Source organism: Saprolegnia diclina (assembly GCF_000281045.1).
Source record: "Saprolegnia diclina VS20 unplaced genomic scaffold supercont1.18, whole genome shotgun sequence".
In the NCBI taxonomy this organism is placed as follows: domain Eukaryota; phylum Oomycota; class Saprolegniomycetes; order Saprolegniales; family Saprolegniaceae; genus Saprolegnia; species Saprolegnia diclina.
Window position 1 is genome coordinate 535,720 of NW_008246085.1, and position 25,113 is coordinate 560,832.

Below are 25,113 nucleotides of genomic sequence, written 5' to 3' on the forward strand. Positions count from 1 at the left end.
CGTGGTACGTTTGTCGAAAGTTCGAGTGACTTGAGTTTTCTATTCGATCCTAGATCTCACTTTTGTCGGGTTAACGGGACCAGCAGCATGCGACGCTGGGCGACCATCGTGCTGCTCCTGACCGCGCTGCATGCGGCCGACTGCGCTGCTCCGGACGTGGCGCTGCAGCACCCGCCCGAGCTACGTGCACTTCTTCCCGAGCGGAATGCAACCGCGCCTGCAGTGGCCAACGCCACAACGAGCAAGGCGACGACGATCGTGCCAGCAACGATCATGGCCACGACCATAAAGGCTGCAAATCTCGCAACCACGAAGAAGCCGATGACCCAGTGGTGCGTCGACGGTGGCTTCACGTTCGACCTCAACTTTGCAAAAGCCTTTGTCGACATTCCAGCCTTCAGCAAGTACGTTGAGAGTCAATTGAGCGCCAGCTTGCCACTGCAATACGAGGTCCAGTTCCGCGATCTCGCCCCGTCCCCCCACGATAGCGCCAAGCCATTTGTCGTCTTTACGCTGTGCGCGCCTGCCACAACCTCCAACGAGCAGTGGCTCATGTCCGTCCAGAAGCAGATCCCGATCCTCTACACCGTGATGGCGCTGCCGCTCAGCGCCGACCAGGACAAGGCCATTAGCCGTTTGCGCGTATACCATCGATCCGCGAGTACTGCGCCTGCTGCCCTCGTCTTGACACCGGTACGATCTGTGGTTGCTCTCGTCTCGCCAGCGTCCAACGGCGTCCCGTCCTTCGAAGCGACGCTCATCGCGCACAACACCGGTGGCACGTCCGTGACGGTATACGCGATTGTGTGCTACGGCATGAGCGACTGGCGCGACACGGTGCTCGCGCTGCCCGAGCCGATCGTGCTGCAGCCCAAACACAAGACGTCGCTCACCTTCCGAGGTCCGATGCTTCCCAACGTCGGCGTCGACCCGACTCTCGTGGCACCGGACCTGCTTGTATCTCTCCACTTGGTGCAAAGCTCGGGCACGCCGGTCGAAACTGCAATCACGGCGATGCTGGACGCACCTGCAAGAACTGAAGCAGCCACGCGCCCGGTGACAAGTGCGCCGGACGTGACGCATGACACGGACGCGCTCGTGGCGCTCGATGCGCAGCCCATGGCCGATGACGAAGACGCGTTTGCGCGCGTGCGAAACCGTCTCCACAGCCAAGGTGCCGTCGACAACAGCGCGTTTCCGTCGTCCACTTTTAAAGGTACGCACAGCAAGTGCATTCTATCAGTCATGATGATGGCGCGTAGCCATCTCGGCGTGCCTCGTACTGGGCGTGGTCATCTACACGTCGTACTTTGCCTACTCGCGTCTTCGCAACCGGTCGCTGGCCTGGACGCAGCTCGTTGGCCGGAAGAAGCAAAAGACGCGGTACCCAAAGGACAACATTCAAGACACGACTGACGGTAGCCTGGATGAATATGACGATCACTGTGAAGAAGACGACGGGCTGCTGCCGGCAACAAAGCCACCGACAGTCCTTGCGCAGGAGACAGACCCGCAGCACGTATGGGGGCAGCCAGCGCGCGTCGTATCACCTGTCTGTCCAGCGCCGTTGTTTCCGTCGACACCTGCACCCGAGCCTCTCGTGCTCGATGCGTCCATTCGAATGCATCCCAAGCGGTTCGAGTCGCTCTGGGGCGAGTACATGGAGCGGTATGTTCATCTCGTATAAACCACATGGGGATCAACGACAACGTGCCGCTATTAGTGCCAAGTGGCAGCGGGCGATTTCGCTGCGGCCCGACGCCAACGCCGTCATGACGCGCTTCTACGAGATGGGGCTCGTCTGCATGGCCAGCGGCTCGGTGCAGCTCACCGACAAATATTTATTCTACACGGCCGAGGTACGCATTCTGTCGCCGGCACCGAGCCTGACGCCACGTGCAATAGCCGGCAACGCCCGACGCCTTTTACTTTTGTGACGTGGCGATCCAATTCATCTCGCTCGAGGTCGACGTCTCGGTGCGCACGCCGCGCGAGACGTCGGCGGCCAAGATCGATGTCTTTGTACAGCGCGTCAAGATGGCGCTCGACGATCTCGACGCCGGCAGCTCCCTGGCTGTTGCCGAGTGACGGACTTGTGGCTACTCGCGACGAGGCGTACGGCTTGCTACTTCAGCATAGCGGCATGGTAAACAAGCAACATGACCGCGACTGTCCTTTCTCGAGCCTTCTTGCCAACCTCCGTGTCGCACGTGCGCGAGAAGCAAGCGCGCCTTTGCACCCAAGGCGGCGTCCGAGGATGACCACGCCAAGCAGCCACCGTCAGTCGTCACAGTGGCACGCTGGACACACATGAATTCTTCTCGGGTCATCTTTCGACCAGTTCATCATGGCAGTACCCAAGCAGCCACCCGCTTGCTACAAGGCCACGCGCCTCCTGCCCGTAGAGCCGCCCATACTCATCGGACCCATGACCTCACGCAGAAGGCCATTGCCGTCGTCCGCCTCGAAGCCATCGGCATGGCGGCCGCGTCCAGGCGGCGAGAGTAGGACGAGTGCGACATGGCCGGAGGCCGCGCTTATTGGGCCCTTGGTTTGAGTGGTGAGGAAAGAAAAGAAAAAGAAAGGGAGAGCCACGCGGGGTAGGGCTGGCCGCTGAGAATATCGACTTTCACAGGTAAAACTCATTTAACGCACCGACGTCGCGGGCCAAAACACCTCGCGAGGTGTGCCCTAAAACGCGTTTTACCGATTCCGGGGCGTGACGAGGCGGCTGATAATACACGACCAAGCACGCCGACATGGAGTGCGTTTGTCACATAACTCCATGCGTCGCTGCGTATTTACGCTCGGAGGTATCATATCTGAGAGGTTTATGGCAATAAAAAAAGACTTTGCGGCCACTGGCGGGCGGTTTTTAATACGTTTTTCGGTCGCCCAACCCTGGCTTTCAATGGCACGTCACAGCAGTTGCATACAAACAACAAGATATAGAGGCCAGTGTTCGAATAAAAAAGCGGCAGAAGGTAGAATAAAAATACTCGAGTTTTATTCGACGTCAAACTGCTGGAGCCTACCGCGTTCATTTCGCAGGATACCAGCGCTATCTAAAGCCATCATTTCCGCTATTGCCGTCGACACCGTCTTGGCCGAGCATGCAGCATCACCAGAGCACACCCGAGGAAGACGACCGCGCCCGCGCCATCGTCCAGACGCTCTCCGCGGTGCTAGAGTCCATGGTCCAGTCGGCGGACGCCATTCCCGCCGGCTACATGCGCCGGACCAAATTTGAAGCCTTCCGCGCGCCGCAGATCTCGATCCTGGACTACCTCTTGCGCATCCAGACGTACGCGGCCTGTAGCCCCGAGTGCTTTGTGCTAGCGCTCATCTACATTGACCGCCTGCACCAGATGCAGGGCTTTGTCATGACCGAGCTCAACGTGCACCGCGTCATCATCACGGCGATCGTGCTCGCGGCCAAGTTCTTTGACGACCAGTACTTCAACAACGCGTACTACGCCAAGGTTGGCGGCGTGCCCGGCTCGGAGATGAACGAGCTCGAGGTCGAGTTTCTCCTCTTGACCAACTTTAGCCTCCACGTGACGTCCGAGGCGTACTCGCGCTACTACAACGAGCTCGCCAACCACTACATCTTCTCGCGCACGCAAGGCGGCGAGTTCAAGCACTGCGTCCGGCCCGACCCGGCTCAAGGCGGCCAGCTCGTGTATGTAACGGACATGGTGCGCTCGTTCGACGACACGGACATGACGTACTGCGATCCGCAGTTTTCGTCGACCGCGAGCTCGAGCAGTCTTGGCTCGAGCTACGGCTCGACGAACGGCGCGACTACGTCGTACGGCATTGCGAGCGCCACCAACTGTAAGAAGCGGACGCGCGCGCCTTCCAACCCGAAGCGGCGCAACGTCTTCCCTCTCGGCGTCAACGCCTAAGCGACTCTTCCGTCGCCTGTACCACTAGCCCCAACTTTCGTAGATAAGATAGGACCTTAGATTATAATATTTTATTGCAGCGCGCACGCTGCCCTCGAGGACCGCATCATTGCGGCCCTCGAGACGCGTCGCGCAGCTGCTTCTTCTTCATTCCCTTGTCTACGTTGCGCCTCGAACGATAGCATCGGACTTGCCGACGAGGTCTTGACCCCATCCTCGATGACGTACTCATGCGACGGTGCCGAGGTCGGACAGCAATAATCACTCGAGCAACATTGATTACGGTTCCTAGACTACTTGCGGCGCCAAAAGGTACCGTCCGAGACGCCCCACTGGAACTTGCGGTCGTGCTCGCGGATCAAGAACGGGTATTGCGTGCGCTCCACGAGCTCAAACGACGTGCTCAGGATGCGCTCGAGCTCGACGAACGAGTCGCCTGCCTCTGGCGTCGCGCCGATCCAGTGCTCCTTGGCGGTGTATTCTTCGAGCCACGAGTACGGGCTCACGAGCGCGAGGATGCCGTCCTTCTTGACGAGCGACGGGAGGCGGTCGAGAAAGAGCCGCGGGCGGGGCACGCGGCAGAGCAGATTGGACGCAAAGACGCAGTCGAAAGTGCCGAGATGCTCGCCCAGGTCGCACGCGTCGCCTTGCTCAAAATGGACCTTGGTCCGGTCGATGCCCGCCGGCACGGCGGCGGTGCGCATCGCCGTAATGTCGCCTTGGATGTGAGCCTCGTACGTCGTCGACCCATGCGTCTTCATCTGGTTGGCCACGTCGATGAAATGATGCGAAAAGTCAATGCCGATGACCTAGGCATTCCAGAGATGATGATGTCACTGATCATTGGGCACAAGCAATGTACCTCGTCAAAGGTGCGGCTGAGCTCAAACGAGGACCGCCCGACGGAGCAGCCGACTTCCAGCGCACGATGGCGCATCTCGGGGCGTGTGAGTGGAACCGTGTCAGCGACGGTGCGATGAAGGAAGGCCAGCGCGTCTTTGGGAGCGAACGGGTACGGGACAACTTCTTCGGGCTTGCCTGAGCGCATGTCAGAGACAAGGTCAGATCTTGGTCTTACTCTACCATAGTGGAACTGGAGGTACTCCATGGCAGCGCGCTCCGACTCGTAGACCATCGAGCCGCTTGCGGTCGTGCTGCGGGTCGACGCGTGGCGCAGGCCAGAGGCAGCGGTCTTGAGCATCCTGTGAAAAGCGAAAATGACGAAGATCCTGCGGTGGATCGAAAATCCCACTCGTTTGATTGGCCAAAATCCCGCCGAATTACACGCCGGCTGCAAAACCTTCATGCGAATTCGGCGGAACTCAGAGCGCGCGAGCGTCACTGCCTGTTGAAGCGACCATCCAAGCTCGCAGACTCGCCATAGCATCTCACAAGCGACTTCACAGCGCTCATGCGTGCGGAGTGCGACTTTGGCAATGGCTGGCATCGGCGCTGCCGCGTCGAAACCGTAACATAGTACAGTGTTTCAAACAGTGTATTACCCGCGCGATCCTGTTGTTAAATATGGCAAATGCCACTTGTAATCGGAGTAACGCAACGATCCGGAAACAATCCGGCGCAGTACGTCGGCGGTGCATGCCGCATAGTCGCGCCAGGACGCTCGTCGCGGGTGCTTCATGGCGCACAACCCTGTGTTCGACCGCGTGCAGTCGGTCCGGTCGGCGCTCGCCTTTGACCGCAAGCGCTATGCGCCTGTGCAACCGGCGTCCGCTGGCGTCTGCAGCCGCCAACGCGCCGTCGCGATCTATGCTGGGCGCGTTGCCCGCGAGGTGTGTCGGCGCGGCTGCCGGGCACTTGGCCGCGGCTTCTCGTGGAGCATGGTCTGCCTTCATCACAGCTATACGCGCTGCTTCAGCCGCGTCAACCCGGTCCATGGTAGCAGCGACGAGACGGCCACGCGTCGCCGCGTCACGCCGCCCGTGGCCATCTTTTTGTGCCTCATCCTCTTCACCATCGTGCGCTTTGTTTTGTCCTTGCCGCAAATGTACTACGCGCGGACGCAGTATGCGCCTCGGGTGCACACGGACGAAGCCAGCATTCGGTCCAAGATCTTGTTGAACCACGCGCCGGGGCTTGACGTCACCAAGGCCAAGTTGCGCTGGCAAGACTTTGAACCCGACGATACTTCCACTTTGTGCAAACACACCGCCGAGACGACAGCGTTCATTACCGACGCCCGCGGCGCCACGTGTAGCCGCGAGTCCTTGCTGCCCTCGGGGTGCTGCCCAGTGGCTGCGAGTACTGTTACCTTCAGCTGTACCTCTTGCAACGTCGCCGCACCCCACTGCTGCAGCGAGTACGAGCGCTGCGTATCGTGCTGCATGAGCCCCGACCATGTACGTTTCTTCTTTTTCGCATTAGCTCGGAGCAGCCGACCAAATTGTAGCGTGAGATTCTGCGGCATTTCCTCCTGCACGCCAACCCCGCCCACCCCGTGTACGGCGCACCGCACCACCTGAGCGTCTTTGGCTTTTGCGCGTTTCGGTGCCGAACGTCGTCGGCCAGTGTGCAGCACCAAAATTCCTACCGCAGCACGAAGAAACACTGCTACGGGCTCCACCGACCTCGTAAGGAGCTCTCGGTCGTCAATAGCGATGGCACCGCCAACAAGTCGGCCGCGTTCGATGCCAGCCTACCGTGCGTCTCGATGGATATTGGAGCTTAGCGCACTAACCATCTACGTAGAATACCCACAAGTCCGCTCGAGTGGGACCCGTTCTACGCTCCGCCCGCGGCCTAGCTTGTTTCGCCCAATAAGCTACTGTCCTCTAAGTTTATTCACAAAAGCTTTGCAAAGAACAGTCGCGGCTTTATATAGTCAGGGCGGTGAGCTATCAATAGGCCGCTTTCGCGTCAGTTGGAATAACGAAGGGGGCGCGTCGCAGCGGTAACGCGTTCTTCGTACAGCGCGATTCCGTCCTCGATGAATATAACCGCGCGCTCGGGGCCATCGCTCATGATTCCGCTCGCAGCTGAAGCCCCCGTGAACCTCGCGACGGCCAAGACCCTCTCGAAAGGGGCCGTCAGTGCCAGCAACCCCGGCGCCGACGAAGATGCGGGTACACTGTCAACTCTTCTCAGTGGAATCTCACGAGCCATCGCGCAGAGTTTTGGAAGAACACGTTCAGAGACCGTGTGCCCCAGCACGCGGCGGTGACAGCCAATTGGCGCGAGCCGTCGCCGTCCGAGTTTCGCGTCCGCAGTAAAAAGTACCTCACCGACAGTGTCAAGGAGGCCGTGGATCACCCCAGTACGTCCTCTATCCTCATTCGTATCGTTGTTTGACGAGCGATGCGGTAGAGTGCGACTTGGTCTGGGTCGACGTGTTCCAGGGGAAGAAAGAAGCGTTCTTGCATGCTGCTGCGCGCCGCGACGGCGTCGTCGCCCACTTCCACACGCTGTACCCAGCGAACGAGCTCTTCGTCCTCAACATTATCCTGCCCGGCAAGCCCGAGGTGACGTACGTCAACTACTTTGCACTGCGGACGCCGGTGGCCGGGACGGAGGACTCGGCGTTCGGCCGGCTTTGGCGGGCGTTCCTTGACGGCTCGGACGAGTTCCGCAACGCTCGCCTCAAGCTCATTCCGCGCATCGTGCACGGGCCGTGGATGGTACGCAAGGCCGTGGGCTCCAAACCCTTTATATTGGCGAAAGCGCTGCCGATCCAGTGGTTCCGCGGCAAGCACTACCTCGAGGCCGTCGTCGATGTGAGTTCGGACGCTGTCGCGCGCAAGGTCACGTCCATGTGCCGCATGTGCGTCTCGTCGCTCACCGTCGACATTGGGCTCGTGCTCGAGGGGCAAAAGGAGGACGAGCTCCCAGAGGCGATGCTGGGCTGCGTCCAGTACGACCGACTGGACATGGCCAACGCGACGCCGATCTAAGCCCCCGCAAATTTATTGAACGTTCTTTACATTGCTCGTCATATTTACGTACGTGGCAGCACCACGGACCAGGAAAAACCTCGTATTCAAAACACGTATCTATACGATGTGGGAGGTATTTGGTCCCAGAAAATATCGACAAGTCCACAGCCTAGAATCAAGGACTTCGACGAGACCAGCTGAGCTCGAGTTAAGCTGGTTGAGCCAACGCCGCAAGGACGCAGTGCTGGACTTGGGACGATGGCATCTGCGTGTTATTAGCCGCACTTAAGGTCGAACCATGAGGCAGCGCAGACGCCGAGCCGTTAGAGCCTCGACATATCCGTGCCAACTGCGCTACAATCGAATCAAGCCACGAGTTGTGTGCGATCAGGGGATTCATTGACAAGCATCACCTCGAAGATGCTCTCTCGTCGTCGCGGCCTTCACCGAAGGCCCCTCTCGATATATATCGCAGTTGGCCGTAAAGTTGGTGCAAGGCCGGTGGGCTGATAGATAAAATGATACTGAATTCAGGGACATCCATTGCGAACGTACAGAGAGAGTGGACGCTACTTAGAGGTTCATTTGGAAGCGCTGGCCGGCGTTGTTGACGTCGCACGAGAGGAGGTAGACGTTGCCGTTGGAGGCGTCGCTCGAGAGGCAAAGGCCGAGCTTGCGCGCGTGCATGATCTGGCCCGTCTTGTCGTTGTACTGCCACTGCTGGTTGTCGTTGGTCGCGTCGCAGTTGTAGACGTGGACACCGCCGTAGTCCTTGAACTCCCACGCATCGAGGCAGCTGTTCTGGTTGGCCTTGTTCTTGATCGTCTGGAGCATCGGGTCGTAGTACCACAACTGCGTCTCGGGGATCGCGCCAGCCATCGGCGCCGAGCGCACGCTCAACGCGCCATAGTATTCGGTGAGCTCGAGGTCCGAGCCCGCGACGGCAATGCGAAGCTCCTGCGAACCCATGTCGACCTTCGTGAGACCCTTGTTGTCGTTCGAGCACGTGGCGAGCTTGAGGCTCTTGGTGAGGCAGAGGTTGCCGATCTGGGCACCGTTGCCGTTGAAGCTCCAGCGCTGGCTGGCCTTGGCAGCGTCGCAGCGCGCGACCGACACAAACTGGCCCTTGCCGTTGCCTTGAAGGCACGCGTTCGTCGAGCGCGACTTGAGCCAGCCCGAGTCGGCCTGGTTATAGAACCAGATCTCATTGTCCAGGCGGTCCGTGAGGCCCTTGGCGGGCGCCGAGATCGAGAGCTTGCCAAAGCTTTCGCCCTGCTTGTAGCTGCCGGCCTTGAGCACGTTCGCGTCACTGTGGAGGCGGACGGCCGTCGGCGCAGCACCCACCGTGAGCGACGCAATGAGCGGCTTCATCGTACGCGTGTTGTCAAAGAGGCCAAAGTGGCGCTCGATCTCGGGGTCGCGGTTGCCGTCGAACGACGAAAAGTAGTAGTAGTTGACGTTCTGCTGCTCCGCGAACGAGATAAACTCCTTGGTGTAGAGCGCTTGGGCCTCCGGCGACGTCTCGGCGACGACACTCGCCGTGCCGCCCGTGGCCCACCCCGTCTCGGAGAGCACGACGGGCTTGCCGAGCGCACGCGCCGAGTTCCAAATGCCTTGGAAGTCGTTGTACAGAGTGGGGACACCTTCGACCGCTGTCTTGTTCTGCCACATGGCAAACGCGTTGACCGAGACGACGTCCGTGTTGGCGTAGAGCTCCGGAAAGTACTTGTACGAGTCCATGATGTCGGTGATGACGACCGGGAAGAAGAGGTTCTTGCTGCGAAGGTAGGCCTTGACGTCCTTGTAGTGCTTGATGATGCGGTTGATCGGGCCCTTGTCGGCAAAGTCGTGCTGGCCCTGGATGTAGTAGCGGTAGATGGCCTCGGACGAGACCTGGATGCCAACGACGTTGTTGTTGTTGACCATGCCCTTCTCGACGAGGTTCTTGAGGCGCTGGAACTCGCCATCGAACGAGTCGATCTTGGCGTCGGCCTCGGACCAGATGCCGAGCCAGATCTTCATGTTGCGCCAGCCCGCGTGCCAGTAGAGGCGCGTCATGCAAGCTTCGTCCATCGAGTACATGCGGACGGTGTGCGTGATGTCCTTGAGCTTGTCGAGGTCGAGCGGCATGTTGGTATCGTCGGGGCACGATGCGTAGTTGAGCGCGTAGAGCTGGCGGTCAAGCGCCATCACGGACGTGGCTGCGGCCGCGAGCGACGCGAGGATGGAGGTAATGCGCATCTTGATCGCAATTGGGAAATGACAGCATTGCGCGGCAGAGCTGGGGCAGAGCCAAACGCGTGCTGCGAAAGCACCTGCCATGTGTCACATCGTTCGAACTCCGACTTTCTGTGGGTTTGTCCCAAACTGGCGCTGGGTTAAACCTACTCCATCGCGACGGCGACGTCGACGCGCTGCGTTGCGCACACCGTCATCGGCGTGGGCAGGCGAGATGCAGTGCCACGTATAAGTGTACCGGTATAGTAAAGGCGGTTATCCCAGTGTCCTTGGTCTTGGCTCCATCTTGGCGCTGCCATTGTACCAGTGCCATTGTCCGCGCCGACGACGCGCGACGGGCAACGGCGGCGAGATTTTTGGATCCAATTACACTGCAACCTTAGAGCAGACGACGTCAACACGAACGACGCCAACTGAGAATCACTGAAAATGACCGGGTACCGTCTCCGGCCCAGGAATCGGCCGCTCTGCCCTGGGCTGCCTAGCCAACCGAGCAGAGTCCACTGAGTTGTATCAACTTGCTGCCACTTCGTGTAGCAGTCGTACACTGCAGATGCGGAGATATCTACAGATTTACTACGGTATATCTACTATCACACGCAGTGGTGCTGTGCCACCCGTATGATCCGTATGCAGGCATGCGTCACCGCTTTTGATGAACCTGGCTCGAACCGACCTCCGTCCGATCTCACACCGCGCTGCGAGGAAGCTGCCATCCGCCTCCGCCGGTGGTGCCAGGGACGCAGCACGACCACTACAGTACTGTTACTATCTACGAAAGTGTGTTGGCTCAGCTTCTTGCGTACAGACGCCGCTGCAGGAGCGGGGCAGCTTCAACAACAAACAAGCTGGTTGGTGCTACAAAAGTGTCGTTGGGACATACTCGGGTTTTACACCGCGCTACTGTTCGTCGGCGTCCTCGAAGAGCGGGTTGCGCGGGAGGCGGTCGCGCATCGGGACATGCTCTTGGACGCGGTTCCACGGCAAGAACGTCTGGAGGAAGAGCAGGAGCGGGTTGGCGTCCGCCGGGAGGTTCCCGCCCACGCGCGCCTGCTCCTCTTGGAGCTGCTGCTGGAGCTGCGCCATGGCCATCGGGTTGTTCTGGAGCTCTTCCAGCAGCGCGGGGTCGAGCCCGTTCGGGTCCATTGCCATTTGCGGCGGCTGCAGCATCGGGTGGTCTGCTGGCAGCGTCGTCACGTCGTCCGAGTAGTCTACACGCGGCGTCGCATCCTTATGAACCAACGCATCCAGGGTCCTACCCGGCGTGATGGCACGGTAGTACTTTTGGAGGGGCGAGCTTTGCGGCCAGTCGCGCTCAAAGGTCGCGCGGTTGTAGCTGCTGCTGGCGCGCGCCGCACTCGCGAGGAGGAATGTCTGCACGTCCTGCACCTTCCAGAGCGAGTGGTGGCGCAGCACGTAGATGTCGAGCACGTGCGCGAGGCCGCCATTGTCGTCGAGGTGCGGGCTGTTGGCAAACACTGCGCTGCAGAGCACGTCCTGCCACGCCTCTATCGTTGGCCACTCAGATCTCATGGCATCTCCTCTCGAAAGAAGCGTACTGGACGTCGTCGAGATGCCGCACTTGTCGGTGAGCGGCTTGAGCACGCGCGGGTACTTGGCGAGGGCGATGGCGAGCGCGTCCGTCGCGTCCGCTTCGTTGCCGAGATGGTACCTAGAGACGGCTTGTATCAACTTGATACATTTCGAGCAGGACGACGTACAGGGCGAGCGCGGCGGAGAACTGGAGGCCCGGGAGCGCATCAACAGTTGCCGAAGCCGGGTGCGTCGGCACGGCCGCCGACCCGTGGCGGACGACGACCTCGGTGTGGCTCGCATATAGGTCCAGCACAAACTGGCACTGACGCGCTGCGAGGGCGTAGTAGTCGAGGCAGAGCAGCACGTGCATCGGGTCGCCCTTCGGGTCCATGCTCCAGATGAGCTTGGCAATCTCAAAGGCACTGCGCACACAGCCGCGCCGACCGACCTACTTGATACATTGAGAGATTGGGTGGTACAAAACAAAGCGACTTGTTTCATGAGGAAGAAGAGCGCGCGAAAGTACGCAGCGTTGTCACCCGCGTGGATGTCCATGCGGGCCGTGCCGTTGGCGACGTCGTACTGCTCGCCCCACGCGAGCTCGAGAAAGTAGACGCACCTAGATGCAGCATTGAGATTCAGATTCAGATTCGGCGAATATACTTTTTGATGCAGTCGGCCGAGTGGTCCATTTGACCGTGATGCTGAAAGACCTCGCTCATCTGAAGAAGCGCGTCGACGTGGTACGGGTGTTTGGCGAGGAAGTGGCCAATCGCGTTCGGGTCGTGCGTCGATTGCAGCACCTGGAACTGCTCTTGCATCTACAAAATCGTTTTTGAGATTGAGTTTGAGACGGCCAAGGAACACACCTTCTTGTACGTAAGCGACCAATCGACCTGGAAGTAGTCGCAGCCAAGGTCCCACGACGGACACGCCGGCTTGTCGACACGCGTCCAGCGGATGCCGCCGCCCACAAACGTAGGCGGGCGCGGCCACGAGTCGTCCGGCGTCACGAGCACGACCTTCTTGGTCGACCGGCGCGCTGCGTTCCTAGTCCACCCAATGTGAGAGGCGGAGAGTAGCATGAACGACGTACCGCGTGTTCTTGAGCGTCTCACGCGCGCCCTTGACCTATGCACAGCGTGTGTGAGGTTGAGTCGTCTTCGGTCGCGACGCTATACTCCAAAGAGCCGCTTCATTTCCTTGTCTGCGTTGAGCGCACCGACGTTGACGGCGAAGAGCTCGTTGCGGTGGCGGACTTGGCCTGGCGCAGGCTTACCCTCGTCGTCGTCTTGCAATTGCTGCGACGCCAGCGCATCGAGAAGGTCGTCGACGTCGTCGCTCTCGGTCGCTGCCTTGGCCCTAAGATGGCGCGCAACGACTGAGAGGCCACGCCACGATCGAGCGCGATGTACTTGTTCTTCTTCTTGTTCTTCTTGTTCTTGCTCTTGGTAGCAGGTGCGATCACGACCTTGGGCTGCACGACAACGGGCGGCGCAACAGGCTCATCCTCCGAATCGCTCTTGTCCGAGTCGTCGTCCGAGTCTTGGAGGAAGTGGAAGCCGGCCGAGGCCTTGGCCTGGGCGCCGCCATCCGACTCGGAGTCGCTCTCTTCGCGCTGGACGGCCTGGTGCAGCCGACGGGCTTGTCTTGCCGACCTAGTACAGCCTCGATGAGCCCCGCTCGGTTGCCTGCCAGCCTACATTTTGCGTTGTCGCCTGCTGCCAAGCTCATCCGGATACGATTGCCGGATACGGTTCGCTGAGTTTCACCCAATGGAATTCGTGCCGAATGCGATCTTGGTGCACTAAGTTTATCAGCTGCAACCAAGTACTTATCTGTTCAAGCCGACGACGGCGCCTTCACCCCACCCGACTGTACATGGACCTGACACGAGAGCGTTGGCGTCAAGTGCAAACTCAAGTGCAAACTCAAGTGCAAGCTCGTCCATCCCAAGGATGACCAGATGCGATGTGGCCTTTCTGCAAAGACGTGGGTTGTTGCAACAATATCTGCGCTCGGATCGATGGCTGGGGGTGCTAAGCGCTGCCTCATTTCCCATTGCGCTAGAGAGAGCAACATGCTGTCGCCGACCCAGCTTGCGCTCCTGGTCCCCGTGGCCTCGTCAGCCGTGTGGTTTCTCTACCACTTTTTCCTCATCCCGCGCATCCACCGCCTCAATGCGCTGCCAGGGCCGCCCCCGAAAAGCATCATTAGCGGCAACGCGTACGCTGCAGCTTCATCCTCGTTCACCTCTCACACGCCTCATGTAGGAAGGACATGGTGAAGTTTGCGTGGAGCGAAGAGGACCCGTACCCTGGCGTCTACGGCAAGTGGCTGCGCACGTATGGGCCCGCGTACCATCTTCGCTTGCTGCACTTCCACACGGTATATGTCTTGAAGATATGGACAGTAATGTCATCGACTGCGAGGACAGGTTGTCTTGGCCGACCCCGATGCGCTCAAGCACGTGTTCGTCTCGCGCGCCGACAACTACATACGCCACGCGACGCAGCGCGGACTCTACTGGTCCTTCACGGGCGGCGCGGGCGTCCTCACGACCGAAGGCGACGTCCACGCCGCCCAGCGCAAAATGCTCAACCCGCACTTTGGCTACGTGAATCTCAAGACGTTTGTCCGCATCTTCAACACGCACGCCGCCGTGTTCGCGTCCCGTCTCGCGTCGCTCGCCGACGGCAACACCGTGCTCGACCTCCACGAGCGTGCGACAACAACTTGTCATCGATGTAGTAACGCTCAATATGTCTGTAGGCATGACCAAGTTGTCGTTCGATATCATTGGCCTCGCGGCGTTCGGGTACGCGTTCAAGTCGCAGGAGAACGAGAGCGTCTCCATCCTCGACGCCTTTGAGGCGCTCAATATGACGCCGACTTTCGCCTCGATCTACGGACACGCGTACATCCCGGGGTTCGAGCACCTTCCGCTGCCCTTTCTGCGCAAGCGCAAGGCGGCCAAGGCCGTCCTCGCACAAGTGGTCGACGACGTCATTGCCCGCAAGCTCGCGGCGAGTGCCGAGAGCGCGAACAAGGACCTCCTCGACTTGGTGCTCGAGTCGGATGAAAACATGACGCCACACGAAGCCCGTGTGCACGTGCTCACGTTCCTCCTCGCAGGCCACGAGGTGCACCGCTTTCTCTGTACTGCAGACGATCGGACACCGCAACTGTAGACAACGAGCACGTCACTGGCGTGGGTGCTGGCACTGCTGGCGCAGCATCCGGCAGTGGCAGCGGCTGTCGCCGACGAGTGCCGCCGCGTCCTTGCGAAAGCCGGCGACGACGGTCTCTCGTGGGACGACCTCGGCGAGCTCAAGTACCTCAAGGCAGTCATCAACGAGACGCAGCGGCTGCAGCCCACCGCCGGCATCCTCACGCTGCACTGCGTTGCCGACGACCTCGTGCCCCGTGCGGACGCCGAGCCCTTCTTTCTCCCCGCGGTTTCCTCATCGTTGCCTTTCTTTGGATGCTGACGTGGCACGCTAGGGATCGCGCATCACTTTGCACATTGGTGCGACGCACCGCAACCCGCAGTACTGGAGTCGCCCCGACGAGTTTCTCCCAGGTACTCTCCCTGTACCTTGTGAGCGACTAAGATTGCTGCGCAGAACGCTTTCTCGAAGGCTCGGCGCTCTTTGCGGCCGACAAGGACCTGCAGCGCGGCCGCAGCAGCACGTACTTCTTCCTGCCCTTCAGCAACGGTGCGCTCAACATGATAGCTCTCTACACGACGCTAAGCAAGGACGTTTTTAGGCCCCCGGAGCTGCATTGGTAGTCGGTTCGCAATCGCCGAAATGCTCGTCGTACTTACACACGCGCTGGCGAGATACGACTTTCGCCTTGACGTATCTGCCAACACACACGCCAAGATCGCGGGGCTGACGTACAAGCCCACGAAGCTCGCCATGACGGTCGTGCCCCGCACTAACTAGTTGGCCTTGACGTTAAGATAAGATCTTGTCCTGGCTTGTGCACAGGAGACAACATTGGTTCTGTCCACGCGATTGGCATCGAAAGCAGCGACTATGGCAGCTTGGCGCGCGTTAAAACCGCGTCGTACTCTGCCTCGAGGTCGGCGTACAGGTTGGCGAGCAGCGCTTTCTTGCGATCGGCGCTCGTCGCGGCCTCGAGGTCCTCGGCGTGCTGGGCGTGGAGGCGGCGCTTGACCTCGAGCCGGAAGGCCTTGTAGGCCGCCTCGTTTGATCGGTCCACTTGTCGCAGCTTGAGCATCTCGTAACAGCGCTGCACTTGGAGCTTCGTGAGCTTGAGTGCCTGGTTTGCATGAGCACCTATGCGCAATAGCCCAGTGCATACCTTCTTGACGTGGGCAACGTCGGCGGGTGTGCATTTTTGCGTGCTCGTCCCGAGCCCCGACGCCGCAGAGCCCACAAAGAAGCCGTGCTCCAAGCACGTCTTGACGTCGACGACGTCACGGAGCTACGCAACCAATCGAAAACTGGTCGTTCTCCTGCAGGGTGCTCCTACCCGAGCAAATCCTGGCACAGGATCTTCGACAGTGATCTCGTGAAGCGAGTCACTTGCCCTCGCTTCCGTCATAATGTGCGCCACGAGCCGCTCGCCGTGCCCTAGCAGACCGCATGAGCAATGTGTATTGGCTCGGAAGAGAAGAGGGACCCTGGCGCTGGTATGGCGGCAAGACGAGCACTTGGCAGATGCGCTTGGACGTCATCATGGCACGCTGCGGCAGGTTGAAGGTGAACATTGTAATGTATCCGAGAGGCGTATAGTCGCCGTCGTCCTCGCTGCGCTTGTGCACCATTGTGTAGAGAGACCAGCGCGCGTCCGAGACGTCAATGTCGTCGGCCCCTACGGACGTCGTCCATGCATGATCGCTGGAAGAAGCGAACGACCTTCGATGAACCAAAGCGACATCTTTTGCATCTTGTCCAAGTAGGCTTGCCCACGGGCGTCCAGCAGCGAGTAGGACGTCGCAAAGGCCTGCTCGTTGAAGCTGTAGCTCTGGACAAGAGCACCCGGTGGCGGGTACGAGGCGCCATCGGCGAGGATTTTGAGGAAAGTCGGCTTGTCCTGTGTGGCGCCGCTTGGCAGAGAGGGCTGCATCTTGGCAAAGAGATCCCACGCACTACAACCTACGGGTTCAGCGAGATGGCGACGTGGTCGAAGCGCCTACTCGTCGTCCTTGTAGTCGTACTGAATCTCAACGAGACAGTCGAACGTCTGCGCGGCAAAGGTGAGCTCGATGCGTAGACCCGTGTAGCCCTGAATGAGCTCGTCTTTGCCGAACGCGTGGTACGTGAAGGCGGGCGGAAAGGTCGGGCCATCACGCGCCGCAAGCTCGTCCGCGCTGCGCACTAAGATGGACAGCCGTTAGCGTAGATCATGTAGCATGAGGCTTCTTCACATACCAATGCACATGGTGATACAGTCGTTGGCGCTGCAGCTCGCCTCCAGTTTGGCCTTCTTGGCCGGCGGCGCGTCCACCTCCGCCATCGCACGTTTCAAAAGTTGCGTGCGTTTAACCTGAGACTACATATGCACCGCACACGTTGAAGCGGTACGACCCTACCTCGCCCTTCCCGTCTTTGCAACACCAGCAACAACCTCCTTCCTTATCCCAATGGCAGAAGTGGCGTCTCCTTCACAACGCTCGCGAACGCGCTCACCGTGTATGGGCCCTGCGGCGGCCGATTGACGGTGGCGTGGGATTAGACAGCGTCGCTTGCTACCCACTGATTGGCCAAAATGCAGTCGAAGCCCGCGAGATTCCACGAATCGTGTGATGCGGCGAGATGATTGGTCAAAAGGCCCGAGGATCTTCGAATCGGATCGAGTGGATGGCCAGTTGCGAACGACCGGTGTCGAAGCATCATGGGCCGGACTGCCGCCTTGAAGCGGGAGCCGACCGTGAAGCCCGAGCCCGACGAGCCCTCGGCGCCTGGCGGAGGCCTCGAGGACGAGGTCGGCCACGTGCAGAACAAGTGGCAGCTGCTGCCGTACTTTCTGCAGCTGCGCGGCCTCGTCAAGCAGCACATTGACTCGTTCGACTACTTTACCGAGGTCGACATGAAGAAGATCGTGCGCGCGCAGGCCAACAACACGATCCGGTCGGACCACGACCCCAAGTTCTTCCTCACGTACACGGACATCTCGGTGGGCACGCCCTCGATCGACGAGGACGCGTACCTGACGACGCCGGTGACGCCGCACCAGTGCCGCCTGCGCGACCGCACGTACTCGGCGCCGATCTACGTCTCGGTCAAGTACCGCCTTGGCACGAAGGTCGTGACGCGCAACAAGGTGACGATCGGCCGCATCCCGATCATGCTGCGCTCGGCGAAATGCGTGCTCAAGGAGAAGGGCGAGGCCGAGCTCGCGGCGCTCAAGGAGTGCCCGTACGACCCGGGTGGTTACTTTGTCGTCAAGGGCACGGAGAAGGTCGTGCTCATCCACGAGCAGCTCTCGAAGAACCGCGTGATCCTCGAAGAAGACGGCAAGAAGAACGTGTGCGCGTCCATTACGTCGTCAACGCACGAGCGCAAGTCGCGCACCAATATCTTCCTCAACAAGGGCAAGATCTACCTCAAGTCCAACTCGTTCACGGACGACCTCCCGATCGTGGTCGTCTTCCGCGGTATGGGCATGACGTCGGATCAAGAGATTGTGTCGCTCATTGGGCACGAGCCGGACGTGATGGACCACTTTGCGGCGTCGATCGAGGAGTCGTCGGACCTCAAGATCTTCACGCAGACGCAGGCGCTGCAGTACATTGCGACCAAGATGAAGCTGCGGACGGGCGCCAACCCGCTCGACGCGGCGCTCGACGGGCTCGCCAACGTGCTCAACCACATTCCGTGCGAAAACTTCAACTTCCGCATGAAGTGCATCTACGTGGCCCACATTGTGCGCCGCATCATCTTCACCGACAAGGACCGCACGCAGCTCGACGACAAGGACTACTACGGCAACAAGCGTCTCGAGCTCGGGGGCCAACTGCTCTCGCTCTTGTTTGAGGACCTCTTCAAGAAGTTCAACAGCGACCTCAAGCGCCAAGCGGACATGGTGCTCAACAAGCCCAACCGCGCGGCTGCCTTCGACATCCTCAAGTGCATCCGCACCGACACGATCACGTACGGCTTTATCCACTGCCTCTCGACCGGCAACTGGACGCTCAAGCGCTTCCGTATGGATCGGTCGGGCGTCACGCACGTGCTCTCGCGGCTCTCGTTCATGTCGGCGCTCGGCATGATGACGCGCATCTCGTCGCAGTTTGAAAAGACGCGCAAGGTGTCGGGGCCGCGCTCGCTGCAGCCGTCGCAGTGGGGCATGTTGTGTCCGGCCGACACGCCCGAAGGCGAAGCCTGCGGTCTCGTCAAGAACCTCGCGCTGCTCTGCCACGTGACGTCGGACGAAGAGCCGGAGCCGATCCGCCGTCTCTGCTTTGACCTGGGTGTCAACGACGTGTGCCTCTCGTCCGGCGAGGAGATCAACCACCCGACCACGTACCTCGTCATGCTCAACGGTATCATCATTGGCACGCACGTCAACCCGAAGCTGTTTGTGTCGCGCCTCCGCCGCATCCGTCGCGCGGGTCTCCTCGGCGAGTTTGTGTCGGTCATGATCCACGACGTGCAGCGCGTGGTCTACATTGCGTCGGACGGTGGCCGCGTCTGCCGCCCGCTTCTGCTCTTGGACCCCAAGACGCACCGCCCGCGGCTCACGCAGCGCCAGCTGAACGAGCTCCAAGCAGGCGTGCGGCCTATCTCGTCGCTCATCAAGGAAGGTGTCGTCGAGTACGTGGACGTGAACGAAGAGAACAACTGCCTCATTGCGCTGCACGAGCGGGACATTGATCCCAAGACGACGCACCTCGAGATCGATCCGGTCACGATCCTCGGCGTCGTCTCGGGGCTTATCCCGTACCCGCACCACAACCAGTCGCCGCGCAACACGTACCAGTGCGCCATGGGCAAGCAGGCGATTGGCACGATCGGGATGAACCAGTACGAGCGCATCGACACGCTGCTGTACACGATGGTGTACCCCCAAGCGCCGATGGTCAAGACGCGCGTCCTGGATCTGGTCAACTTCGACCAAGTGCCCGCGGGCCAGAACGCGACGGTCGCCGTCATGAGTTACTCTGGGTACGACATTGAAGATGCCATCGTGCTCAACAAGGCGTCGCTCGACCGCGGCTTTGGGCGCTGCATGGTCTTCAAGAAGTACCAGACGATCGTCAAGCGGTACCCGAACAACACGTACGACCGCATTGTGGGCCCTCCGGACTTTGAAGGCGCGGGCTTTGCGACCTCGTTCCGCAACCAGCGGTACGCGTCGCTAGACGCGGACGGCATTTGCCGCGTCGGTGGCCAAGTGGTCTCGAGCGGCATCCTCATCAACAAGGAGTCGCCGGCCAACGTCGACTTGACGACCGAGTCGCCGGACGTATCGTACAAGCCGTCGCCCGTCTCGTACAAGAACTCGGTGCCGGGCTACATCGACAAGGTCATGCTCACGTCGTCCGAGTCGGACCAGTTTCTCATCAAGGTGCTCATCCGCCAAACGCGCCGGCCCGAGATCGGCGACAAGTTTTCCAGTCGCCACGGGCAGAAGGGTGTCTGCGGGACCATTCGCCAGCAGGTATGTTGCGTGTTCGATTGCTTGTGTCTGTGCATTTTTGTGTATACCGACGTTTTATATTGGGGGCGACTGCTTTTACACTCGGTCGTCTTCAGTCGGACGTCGGAAAACTGATTTGGCAACTTTAAACCATCCCTCGACTGCCGTGTCCTGCGGATGACCTGTCTCTCTGCCACATTCTTCTGTAGTTAGTCGACTCTGTAGTAGTTAGTCGACTCTATATTTGCATTTTACGTCTTCGCCGATATCCAAAGTAGCACCGCCTCTGAACCATGGCGGTGCGAAGGACATGTAGCGGCAAAGCGATCCAGCGAATCCAAACCAATGCGACTCTCTCTGTGGGCTGCCATTGACCTGTCTCAGCGCTACATTCGTCGCTAGTCTTTTCTATGTATTCTCTACCGACGTTTTATATTGGGGGCGACTGCTTTCACACTCGGTCGTCTTCAGTCGGACGTCGGAAAAACGATTTGGCAACTTTAAACCATCCCTCGACTGCCGTGTCCTGCGGATGACCTGTCTCTCTGCCACATGTCCATCTAGATTTTATATGTATTTTCGCGGATTAAAAGTCGATGACCACTCGTTGCTTGGACGTCGATAGTTGCCCCGCGACAGAGCAATGTCTTCGGCCTTGCACTTGAGTCGTGTCGGCGCTGCTGCTTGCTCTCCATAGCAACAGCACCGCGTGGCTGCTCGAGGTCGACATGTCTTTTTTTGCATGAAGTTTCAATGTTTCAACTCCCATGAACGCATATTCATGACGCCTTCGCAATTAGGAGGACATGCCGTTCAACGACATTGGCATGTGCCCGGACCTTATCATGAACCCGCACGGTTTCCCCAGTCGCATGACGGTCGGCAAGATGATCGAGCTCGTGGCCGGCAAGGCCGGCGTCCTCAGCGGCCGGCGCGCGTACGGCACGGCCTTTGGCGAAGACTATGGCAGCGCCGACAAGGTGCTCGACTGCTCGCGCGAGCTCGTCGGCCATGGCTTCAACTACGCGGGCAAGGACTATCTGACGTCGGGCGTGACGGGCGAGCCGATTCTGTGCTACATCTTCATGGGCCCTATTTACTACCAAAAGCTCAAGCACATGGTCATGGACAAGATGCACGCCCGCGCGCGCGGCCCCCGCGCCGTGCTCACGCGGCAGCCGACGGAAGGTCGCGCCCGCGACGGCGGTCTGCGTCTCGGCGAGATGGAGCGCGACTGTCTGATCGGCTACGGCGCGAGCATGCTCTTGCTGGAGCGGCTCATGCTGAGCTCGGACGCGTTCACGGCCAACGTGTGCCAGGGCTGCCAGATGCTGGGCTACGAAGGCTGGTGCCAGTACTGCAAGTCGGAAGAGAAGGTGGTCGAGATCCGCATCCCGTATGCGTGTAAATTATTGTTCCAGGAGCTGCAAGCGATGAACATTGCGCCCCGCCTGACCTTGCAAGAGTACTAACCACCCTCTTCTCTCATCAATGAACACCCTGTGCTATTATTACTCCTTCGCTTCTCTATCTTGCTCTGCTCTCCTTCTCCGTCGTCGTCTTCGCACAGACATGACTGCGGGGAGGCCGGTCATCCACCGTTTCATTTCGGACGTGTATCAGTGGAAGATGGTTGCTCTTAAGCGAGATGTCCGCTTCGGGTGCTCCTAAAGCTGTCGCCAATGTTTGGCGAGACGGCATCGCTTGGTACGTACTACGGATACTGCGGTTCCGAGCATGCCGACGCTGGCCACCGAAGAAGACGCGACGCACTTTGATCTCGTGAGCGCCGGTCCTCGACGAGCTGTATTCTCGTTTGATGCCGGTCCGAACGGTGGCATGCCAACGTTGCACATCGTCGAGACCCTATCCCTGGCTTCAAGCACATACAAATAATGTCATTCTTTATGTTGTCAACTAGCATTTGGACGTCTCAATCAACCAATCTAACCCTTGACGCCAAAGCACCAAGGCAACCTTCCAATGTACTGCGCTCACAGCGCTTGTTGTTTGCCTACTTTCCATCAACGAGTCGATTCAAGTCGCCAACGACCGCAATGGCAGCCGACGCAAAGGCTCATGGGCAACGTCAAGGTCGACTGAACTACGATGGGAAAAGCGATCGAACGCTTCTCGACACTCTACGCTCATATTGCATCTCTTCCTCGCGACTACGATCCTCTTCAGCATGCAACCTCTCTCGCAAACCAACTCGCTCGTCGTCACCGTGCTCGCGGTGGACCTCGACCAGTTTGCCGCCACGGTCGTCTCGACCAAGCTCCGTCTCGTCTGCGGCTCCCAGCGCGAGACACTCAAGTCCAAGGACGTCGCTCAATGGGGCGCCGCCGTCGAGTTTCTTCCGCCTGTCGATACCATCAGCATCAGTGTGCACATCAAAGACGCAGCTGCGTGCCTGTGCAGCGGGTACGACGTCTTTGGAACAACGTCGATTCCGCTGTCGTCGCTCAACTGCACCACCAACGGTATCGATATTAGACGCTCTCTTGTGATGCGATCATCTCTTGGCGTAGGCGAAGGCTTCTTCCCTTTTGCGCACGGCCACGGCGGCGTGCGCCTTGCGTTCGAGTGGAGCGCCGACGTCGCGCCGTGCAGCCGCGTGCATTTGCCGTGGCGGCGTCACGCGCACTGCGCCGACTGCAACGCGCCCGTGTGCAAGCACTGCAGCTTTCCGAGCGACCGCAGTGGCGTCGCCTGCCGGGCCTGCGTGGCCGCCAAGCGAACCCTCGTGCTCTCGCCCATCACCTCGGACACGACGTTCGAGACCGACTCGGACGACGTCATTGCACCGCTCTCGGTCCCAAAGCCGGCAGACGACGACCAAGTCTCGGATTTCCAAGTCGTTGGCACAATGGATTCGGTACGAACGCGCGTGATTGGCTGACGCGGAATATCGAACGCTCTTTGTAGGTGATTGTGGTGCAAAAGACGCATGGGTCGGACGCCGGGACCATGTACGCGCTGCGCCCGACGCTCAAGACGCCGGCGTCGCTGCCAGGCTTAGTCTGCGCCAAGGCCGTCGTCGAGGCCTTTGACCATCCCAATGTGCTCGCACCACTCTATCTTTTTCAGACTGCGACGACGGCGTACGAGGTCACCTCGACGGCAGCGCGACAGCCGCTCTCGACACTCCTCGGCGGCGTCGACGAGATTGAAGGCGCACAGCTCCTCGCGCGAGTCCTCGCCGGCCTCGCGCACGTCCATGCCCGCGGCTACGTGCACGGCGCCGTCTCTTCGACGAACGTGCTTCTCGGCCACGACGGCACGGTTGTCCTCGCTGGCTTTGAATACGTGACGCCACTCGCCAACGACGGCGCGATCGTCGACTGGCACGCGTTTGGCCTCTTGGTGTACCAGCTCTTTGTCGGCGCCGGGCCGCTCACCGAAGACACGTTTCTCACCGACGCGACGTGCCGGCAACACGGCTTGCCGCAAACCGGTCGCGACATCTGCCTTGCGTACGTTCTCGTCTTTTGGATATCTCTGTAGCTCATACTATATCTGAGTAGCTTGCTCTCGGCAACGGAGAAGAGCGTAGCGATCGACTTTATGGCGAGCGACTTCTTCTTTGGCGTCGACTGGACGAGCCTCGACACGACGCCAGTGCCACACCCAAGCGACGCGCCGCAGCTCGACGACGTCCCGACCGACGCGTTTGACCTGGCGCTGCTCCAAGCCCGCGTCTTTGCCAACGACCCAGACGTCTGGCCGCTGCACATTCCAGCTTACGCCTACGCCCGCGCCACCACGGTCGGCGGCAGCGATTTTGACGTTCTTGGCCACATGACGACACCGACACGCGACCAGGTCCTACCTACTACGATCGTACTTGCGAGTGCTCACCACATGTACTTGTGTAGGTGCATCTCGTGCAAAAGATGACGGGCACCGACGCGGGTGCCCACTACGCCCTGCAGTCCATCGCCAAGGCGACGGCGCAACCGCCGGCCGTGGACGTGTCGTCGTTGCGCCATGCGACCTTGGTGCCGACGTTGTACCGGTTCCAGAACCGCTCGACCGCGTTTGTCGTGACGCCGATTCTCCGCGGCCACACGCTGCGCTCGATCCAGACGACGGGACTGGACGAGCGCGAAGTCGCGTGGTACTTGGCCCAGGTGTTCCTCGGCCTCGCCTACCTCCACGAGAACGGCGTCGCGCACGGGTCTCTCTCGCTCGAGACTGTCGTCGTCACGGACAACGCCACCGCCGTCTTCGCTCGCACCGAGTCGTTTGTGCCGCTCACTGCCGCGACGCGCAGAGCCGACCCTATCGCCTTTGGCGACCTCCTCACTAACCTCCTCACCGACAAGACCAGCCTCTCGGACGCTGCCATCGACCTCCTCTCTGCGTACGTCCATCTTTGAATCTCCATCGATCTTCGGAGGAAAGACGCCTCATGGCATATGTAGCTACACCAGCGGCACGACCATCGATGTGGGCCACAGTCTCTTCTTCAGCTGGATCACATGGGACCTCATGTGCTTGGACGCATTCCATTCGGATACGTCGCGGCCGATCGGGCGCTTTCTCAGCGCTGATAACGGCCGAGCTTGCACCACCTTTGAAGACGACTTTGCTTCCCCACGCGTTCACTGGCCACGCTACGTGTACCCACCGCTGCCACCGCCAACGTCCACGACTGTTGGGTCGTAGAGCACGCTTTGTCCGAGTTATTGTACTAACTGAGTCCTTCTTGTCAACGAAACTGAGTTCTTGGTGATGCGAGTCGGCCTAGTTAGTATGTCACCGTACCCTATGCCCTTCATTTAGTCGACTGCGTGGGGCCACAGTCGCAAATGTATGACTGATCTATGAACTGAGCAAAGATCGTTGCGCATCCGGATGCCGTACCTTCAAGTTGACGCACTCTGAGTGCGCACGCCAAATATCAAGTGGAAAGTGAGCGCGGA

At 59.8% G+C, this 25,113-nt stretch overlaps 11 protein-coding genes across 11 annotated transcripts; 7 read left to right on the forward strand and 4 right to left on the reverse strand.

Annotated features, from left to right (window-relative positions):
- The first annotated feature begins 41 nt into the window (after nucleotides 1-41).
- SDRG_06700 (hypothetical protein) lies at nucleotides 42-2,670 on the forward strand. The gene is made up of 4 exons (XM_008612498.1): nucleotides 42-1,216; nucleotides 1,263-1,668; nucleotides 1,724-1,859; nucleotides 1,906-2,670. The coding sequence occupies exons 1-4, from the start codon at nucleotides 88-90 to the stop codon at nucleotides 2,086-2,088; spliced, it is 1,854 nt and encodes a 617-aa protein (XP_008610720.1). The 5' UTR covers nucleotides 42-87; the 3' UTR covers nucleotides 2,089-2,670.
- A 377-nt stretch (nucleotides 2,671-3,047) lies between these two features.
- On the forward strand, nucleotides 3,048-4,058 carry SDRG_06701 (hypothetical protein). The gene has a single exon (XM_008612499.1). The coding sequence runs from the start codon at nucleotides 3,114-3,116 to the stop codon at nucleotides 3,906-3,908; it is 795 nt and encodes a 264-aa protein (XP_008610721.1). The 5' UTR covers nucleotides 3,048-3,113; the 3' UTR covers nucleotides 3,909-4,058.
- A 103-nt stretch (nucleotides 4,059-4,161) lies between these two features.
- SDRG_06702 (hypothetical protein) lies at nucleotides 4,162-5,120 on the reverse strand. Its single transcript, XM_008612500.1, has 3 exons — nucleotides 4,992-5,120; nucleotides 4,771-4,946; nucleotides 4,162-4,717 (listed from the first exon to the last, which is right to left on the reverse strand). The coding sequence occupies exons 1-3, from the start codon at nucleotides 5,107-5,109 to the stop codon at nucleotides 4,202-4,204; spliced, it is 810 nt and encodes a 269-aa protein (XP_008610722.1). The 5' UTR covers nucleotides 5,110-5,120; the 3' UTR covers nucleotides 4,162-4,201.
- A 425-nt stretch (nucleotides 5,121-5,545) lies between these two features.
- On the forward strand, nucleotides 5,546-6,669 carry SDRG_06703 (hypothetical protein; the record flags this gene model as incomplete). The annotated part of the gene is made up of 3 exons (XM_008612501.1): nucleotides 5,546-6,265; nucleotides 6,316-6,566; nucleotides 6,615-6,669. 3 exons carry the CDS (start codon nucleotides 5,546-5,548, stop codon nucleotides 6,667-6,669), a joined length of 1,026 nt encoding a protein of 341 aa, XP_008610723.1.
- A 216-nt stretch (nucleotides 6,670-6,885) lies between these two features.
- Nucleotides 6,886-7,813, forward strand: SDRG_06704 (hypothetical protein; the record flags this gene model as incomplete). Its single annotated transcript, XM_008612502.1, has 3 exons — nucleotides 6,886-6,988; nucleotides 7,036-7,179; nucleotides 7,230-7,813. 3 exons carry the CDS (start codon nucleotides 6,886-6,888, stop codon nucleotides 7,811-7,813), a joined length of 831 nt encoding a protein of 276 aa, XP_008610724.1.
- A 489-nt stretch (nucleotides 7,814-8,302) lies between these two features.
- SDRG_06705 (hypothetical protein) lies at nucleotides 8,303-10,139 on the reverse strand. Its single transcript, XM_008612503.1, has one exon. The coding sequence runs from the start codon at nucleotides 10,115-10,117 to the stop codon at nucleotides 8,369-8,371; it is 1,749 nt and encodes a 582-aa protein (XP_008610725.1). The 5' UTR covers nucleotides 10,118-10,139; the 3' UTR covers nucleotides 8,303-8,368.
- Nucleotides 10,140-10,933: 794 nt separating this feature from the next.
- SDRG_06706 (hypothetical protein) lies at nucleotides 10,934-13,303 on the reverse strand (the record flags this gene model as incomplete). The annotated part of the gene is made up of 11 exons (XM_008612504.1): nucleotides 10,934-11,244; nucleotides 11,293-11,541; nucleotides 11,593-11,705; nucleotides 11,755-12,017; nucleotides 12,062-12,188; nucleotides 12,233-12,390; nucleotides 12,439-12,619; nucleotides 12,666-12,700; nucleotides 12,751-12,931; nucleotides 12,985-13,187; nucleotides 13,235-13,303. The coding sequence occupies 11 exons, from the start codon at nucleotides 13,301-13,303 to the stop codon at nucleotides 10,934-10,936; spliced, it is 1,890 nt and encodes a 629-aa protein (XP_008610726.1).
- Nucleotides 13,304-13,649: 346 nt separating this feature from the next.
- SDRG_06707 (hypothetical protein) lies at nucleotides 13,650-15,572 on the forward strand (the record flags this gene model as incomplete). The annotated part of the gene is made up of 8 exons (XM_008612505.1): nucleotides 13,650-13,795; nucleotides 13,843-13,957; nucleotides 14,007-14,292; nucleotides 14,342-14,712; nucleotides 14,761-15,027; nucleotides 15,074-15,152; nucleotides 15,196-15,288; nucleotides 15,341-15,572. 8 exons carry the CDS (start codon nucleotides 13,650-13,652, stop codon nucleotides 15,517-15,519), a joined length of 1,536 nt encoding a protein of 511 aa, XP_008610727.1. The 3' UTR covers nucleotides 15,520-15,572.
- Nucleotides 15,573-15,610: 38 nt separating this feature from the next.
- SDRG_06708 (hypothetical protein) lies at nucleotides 15,611-17,059 on the reverse strand (the record flags this gene model as incomplete). The annotated part of the gene is made up of 7 exons (XM_008612506.1): nucleotides 15,611-15,859; nucleotides 15,902-16,024; nucleotides 16,073-16,173; nucleotides 16,223-16,414; nucleotides 16,459-16,691; nucleotides 16,740-16,920; nucleotides 16,975-17,059. 7 exons carry the CDS (start codon nucleotides 17,057-17,059, stop codon nucleotides 15,611-15,613), a joined length of 1,164 nt encoding a protein of 387 aa, XP_008610728.1.
- A 358-nt stretch (nucleotides 17,060-17,417) lies between these two features.
- On the forward strand, nucleotides 17,418-21,703 carry SDRG_06709 (DNA-directed RNA polymerase III subunit RPC2). Its single transcript, XM_008612507.1, has 2 exons — nucleotides 17,418-20,206; nucleotides 20,986-21,703. Exons 1-2 carry the CDS (start codon nucleotides 17,438-17,440, stop codon nucleotides 21,655-21,657), a joined length of 3,441 nt encoding a protein of 1,146 aa, XP_008610729.1. The 5' UTR covers nucleotides 17,418-17,437; the 3' UTR covers nucleotides 21,658-21,703.
- A 670-nt stretch (nucleotides 21,704-22,373) lies between these two features.
- SDRG_06710 (hypothetical protein) lies at nucleotides 22,374-24,904 on the forward strand (the record flags this gene model as incomplete). The annotated part of the gene is made up of 6 exons (XM_008612508.1): nucleotides 22,374-22,668; nucleotides 22,717-23,063; nucleotides 23,114-23,661; nucleotides 23,713-24,010; nucleotides 24,064-24,551; nucleotides 24,613-24,904. 6 exons carry the CDS (start codon nucleotides 22,374-22,376, stop codon nucleotides 24,854-24,856), a joined length of 2,220 nt encoding a protein of 739 aa, XP_008610730.1. The 3' UTR covers nucleotides 24,857-24,904.
- Between the last annotated feature and the right edge of the window lie 209 nt (nucleotides 24,905-25,113).

Bases quoted from the DNA above. Each gene is read 5' to 3' on its own strand.
- SDRG_06701 (XM_008612499.1), top strand. From the start codon at position 3,114: ATGCAGCATCACCAGAGCACACCCGAGGAAGACGACCGCGCCCGCGCC.
- SDRG_06705 (XM_008612503.1), bottom strand. From the start codon at position 10,117: ATGGCAGGTGCTTTCGCAGCACGCGTTTGGCTCTGCCCCAGCTCTGCC.
- SDRG_06700 (XM_008612498.1), top strand. From the start codon at position 88: ATGCGACGCTGGGCGACCATCGTGCTGCTCCTGACCGCGCTGCATGCG. The intron at 1,669-1,723 runs GTATGTTCATCT...TGCCGCTATTAG, and splicing joins TGGGGCGAGTACATGGAGCG to TGCCAAGTGGCAGCGGGCGA. The intron at 1,860-1,905 runs GTACGCATTCTG...CACGTGCAATAG, and splicing joins ATTTATTCTACACGGCCGAG to CCGGCAACGCCCGACGCCTT.
- SDRG_06709 (XM_008612507.1), top strand. From the start codon at position 17,438: ATGGGCCGGACTGCCGCCTTGAAGCGGGAGCCGACCGTGAAGCCCGAG. The intron at 20,207-20,985 runs GTATGTTGCGTG...CTTCGCAATTAG, and splicing joins GCGGGACCATTCGCCAGCAG to GAGGACATGCCGTTCAACGA.
- SDRG_06702 (XM_008612500.1), bottom strand. From the start codon at position 5,109: ATGCTCAAGACCGCTGCCTCTGGCCTGCGCCACGCGTCGACCCGCAGC. The intron at 4,947-4,991 runs GTAGAGTAAGAC...ACATGCGCTCAG, and splicing joins GTACCTCCAGTTCCACTATG to GCAAGCCCGAAGAAGTTGTC. The intron at 4,718-4,770 runs GTACATTGCTTG...TGGAATGCCTAG, and splicing joins TCAGCCGCACCTTTGACGAG to GTCATCGGCATTGACTTTTC.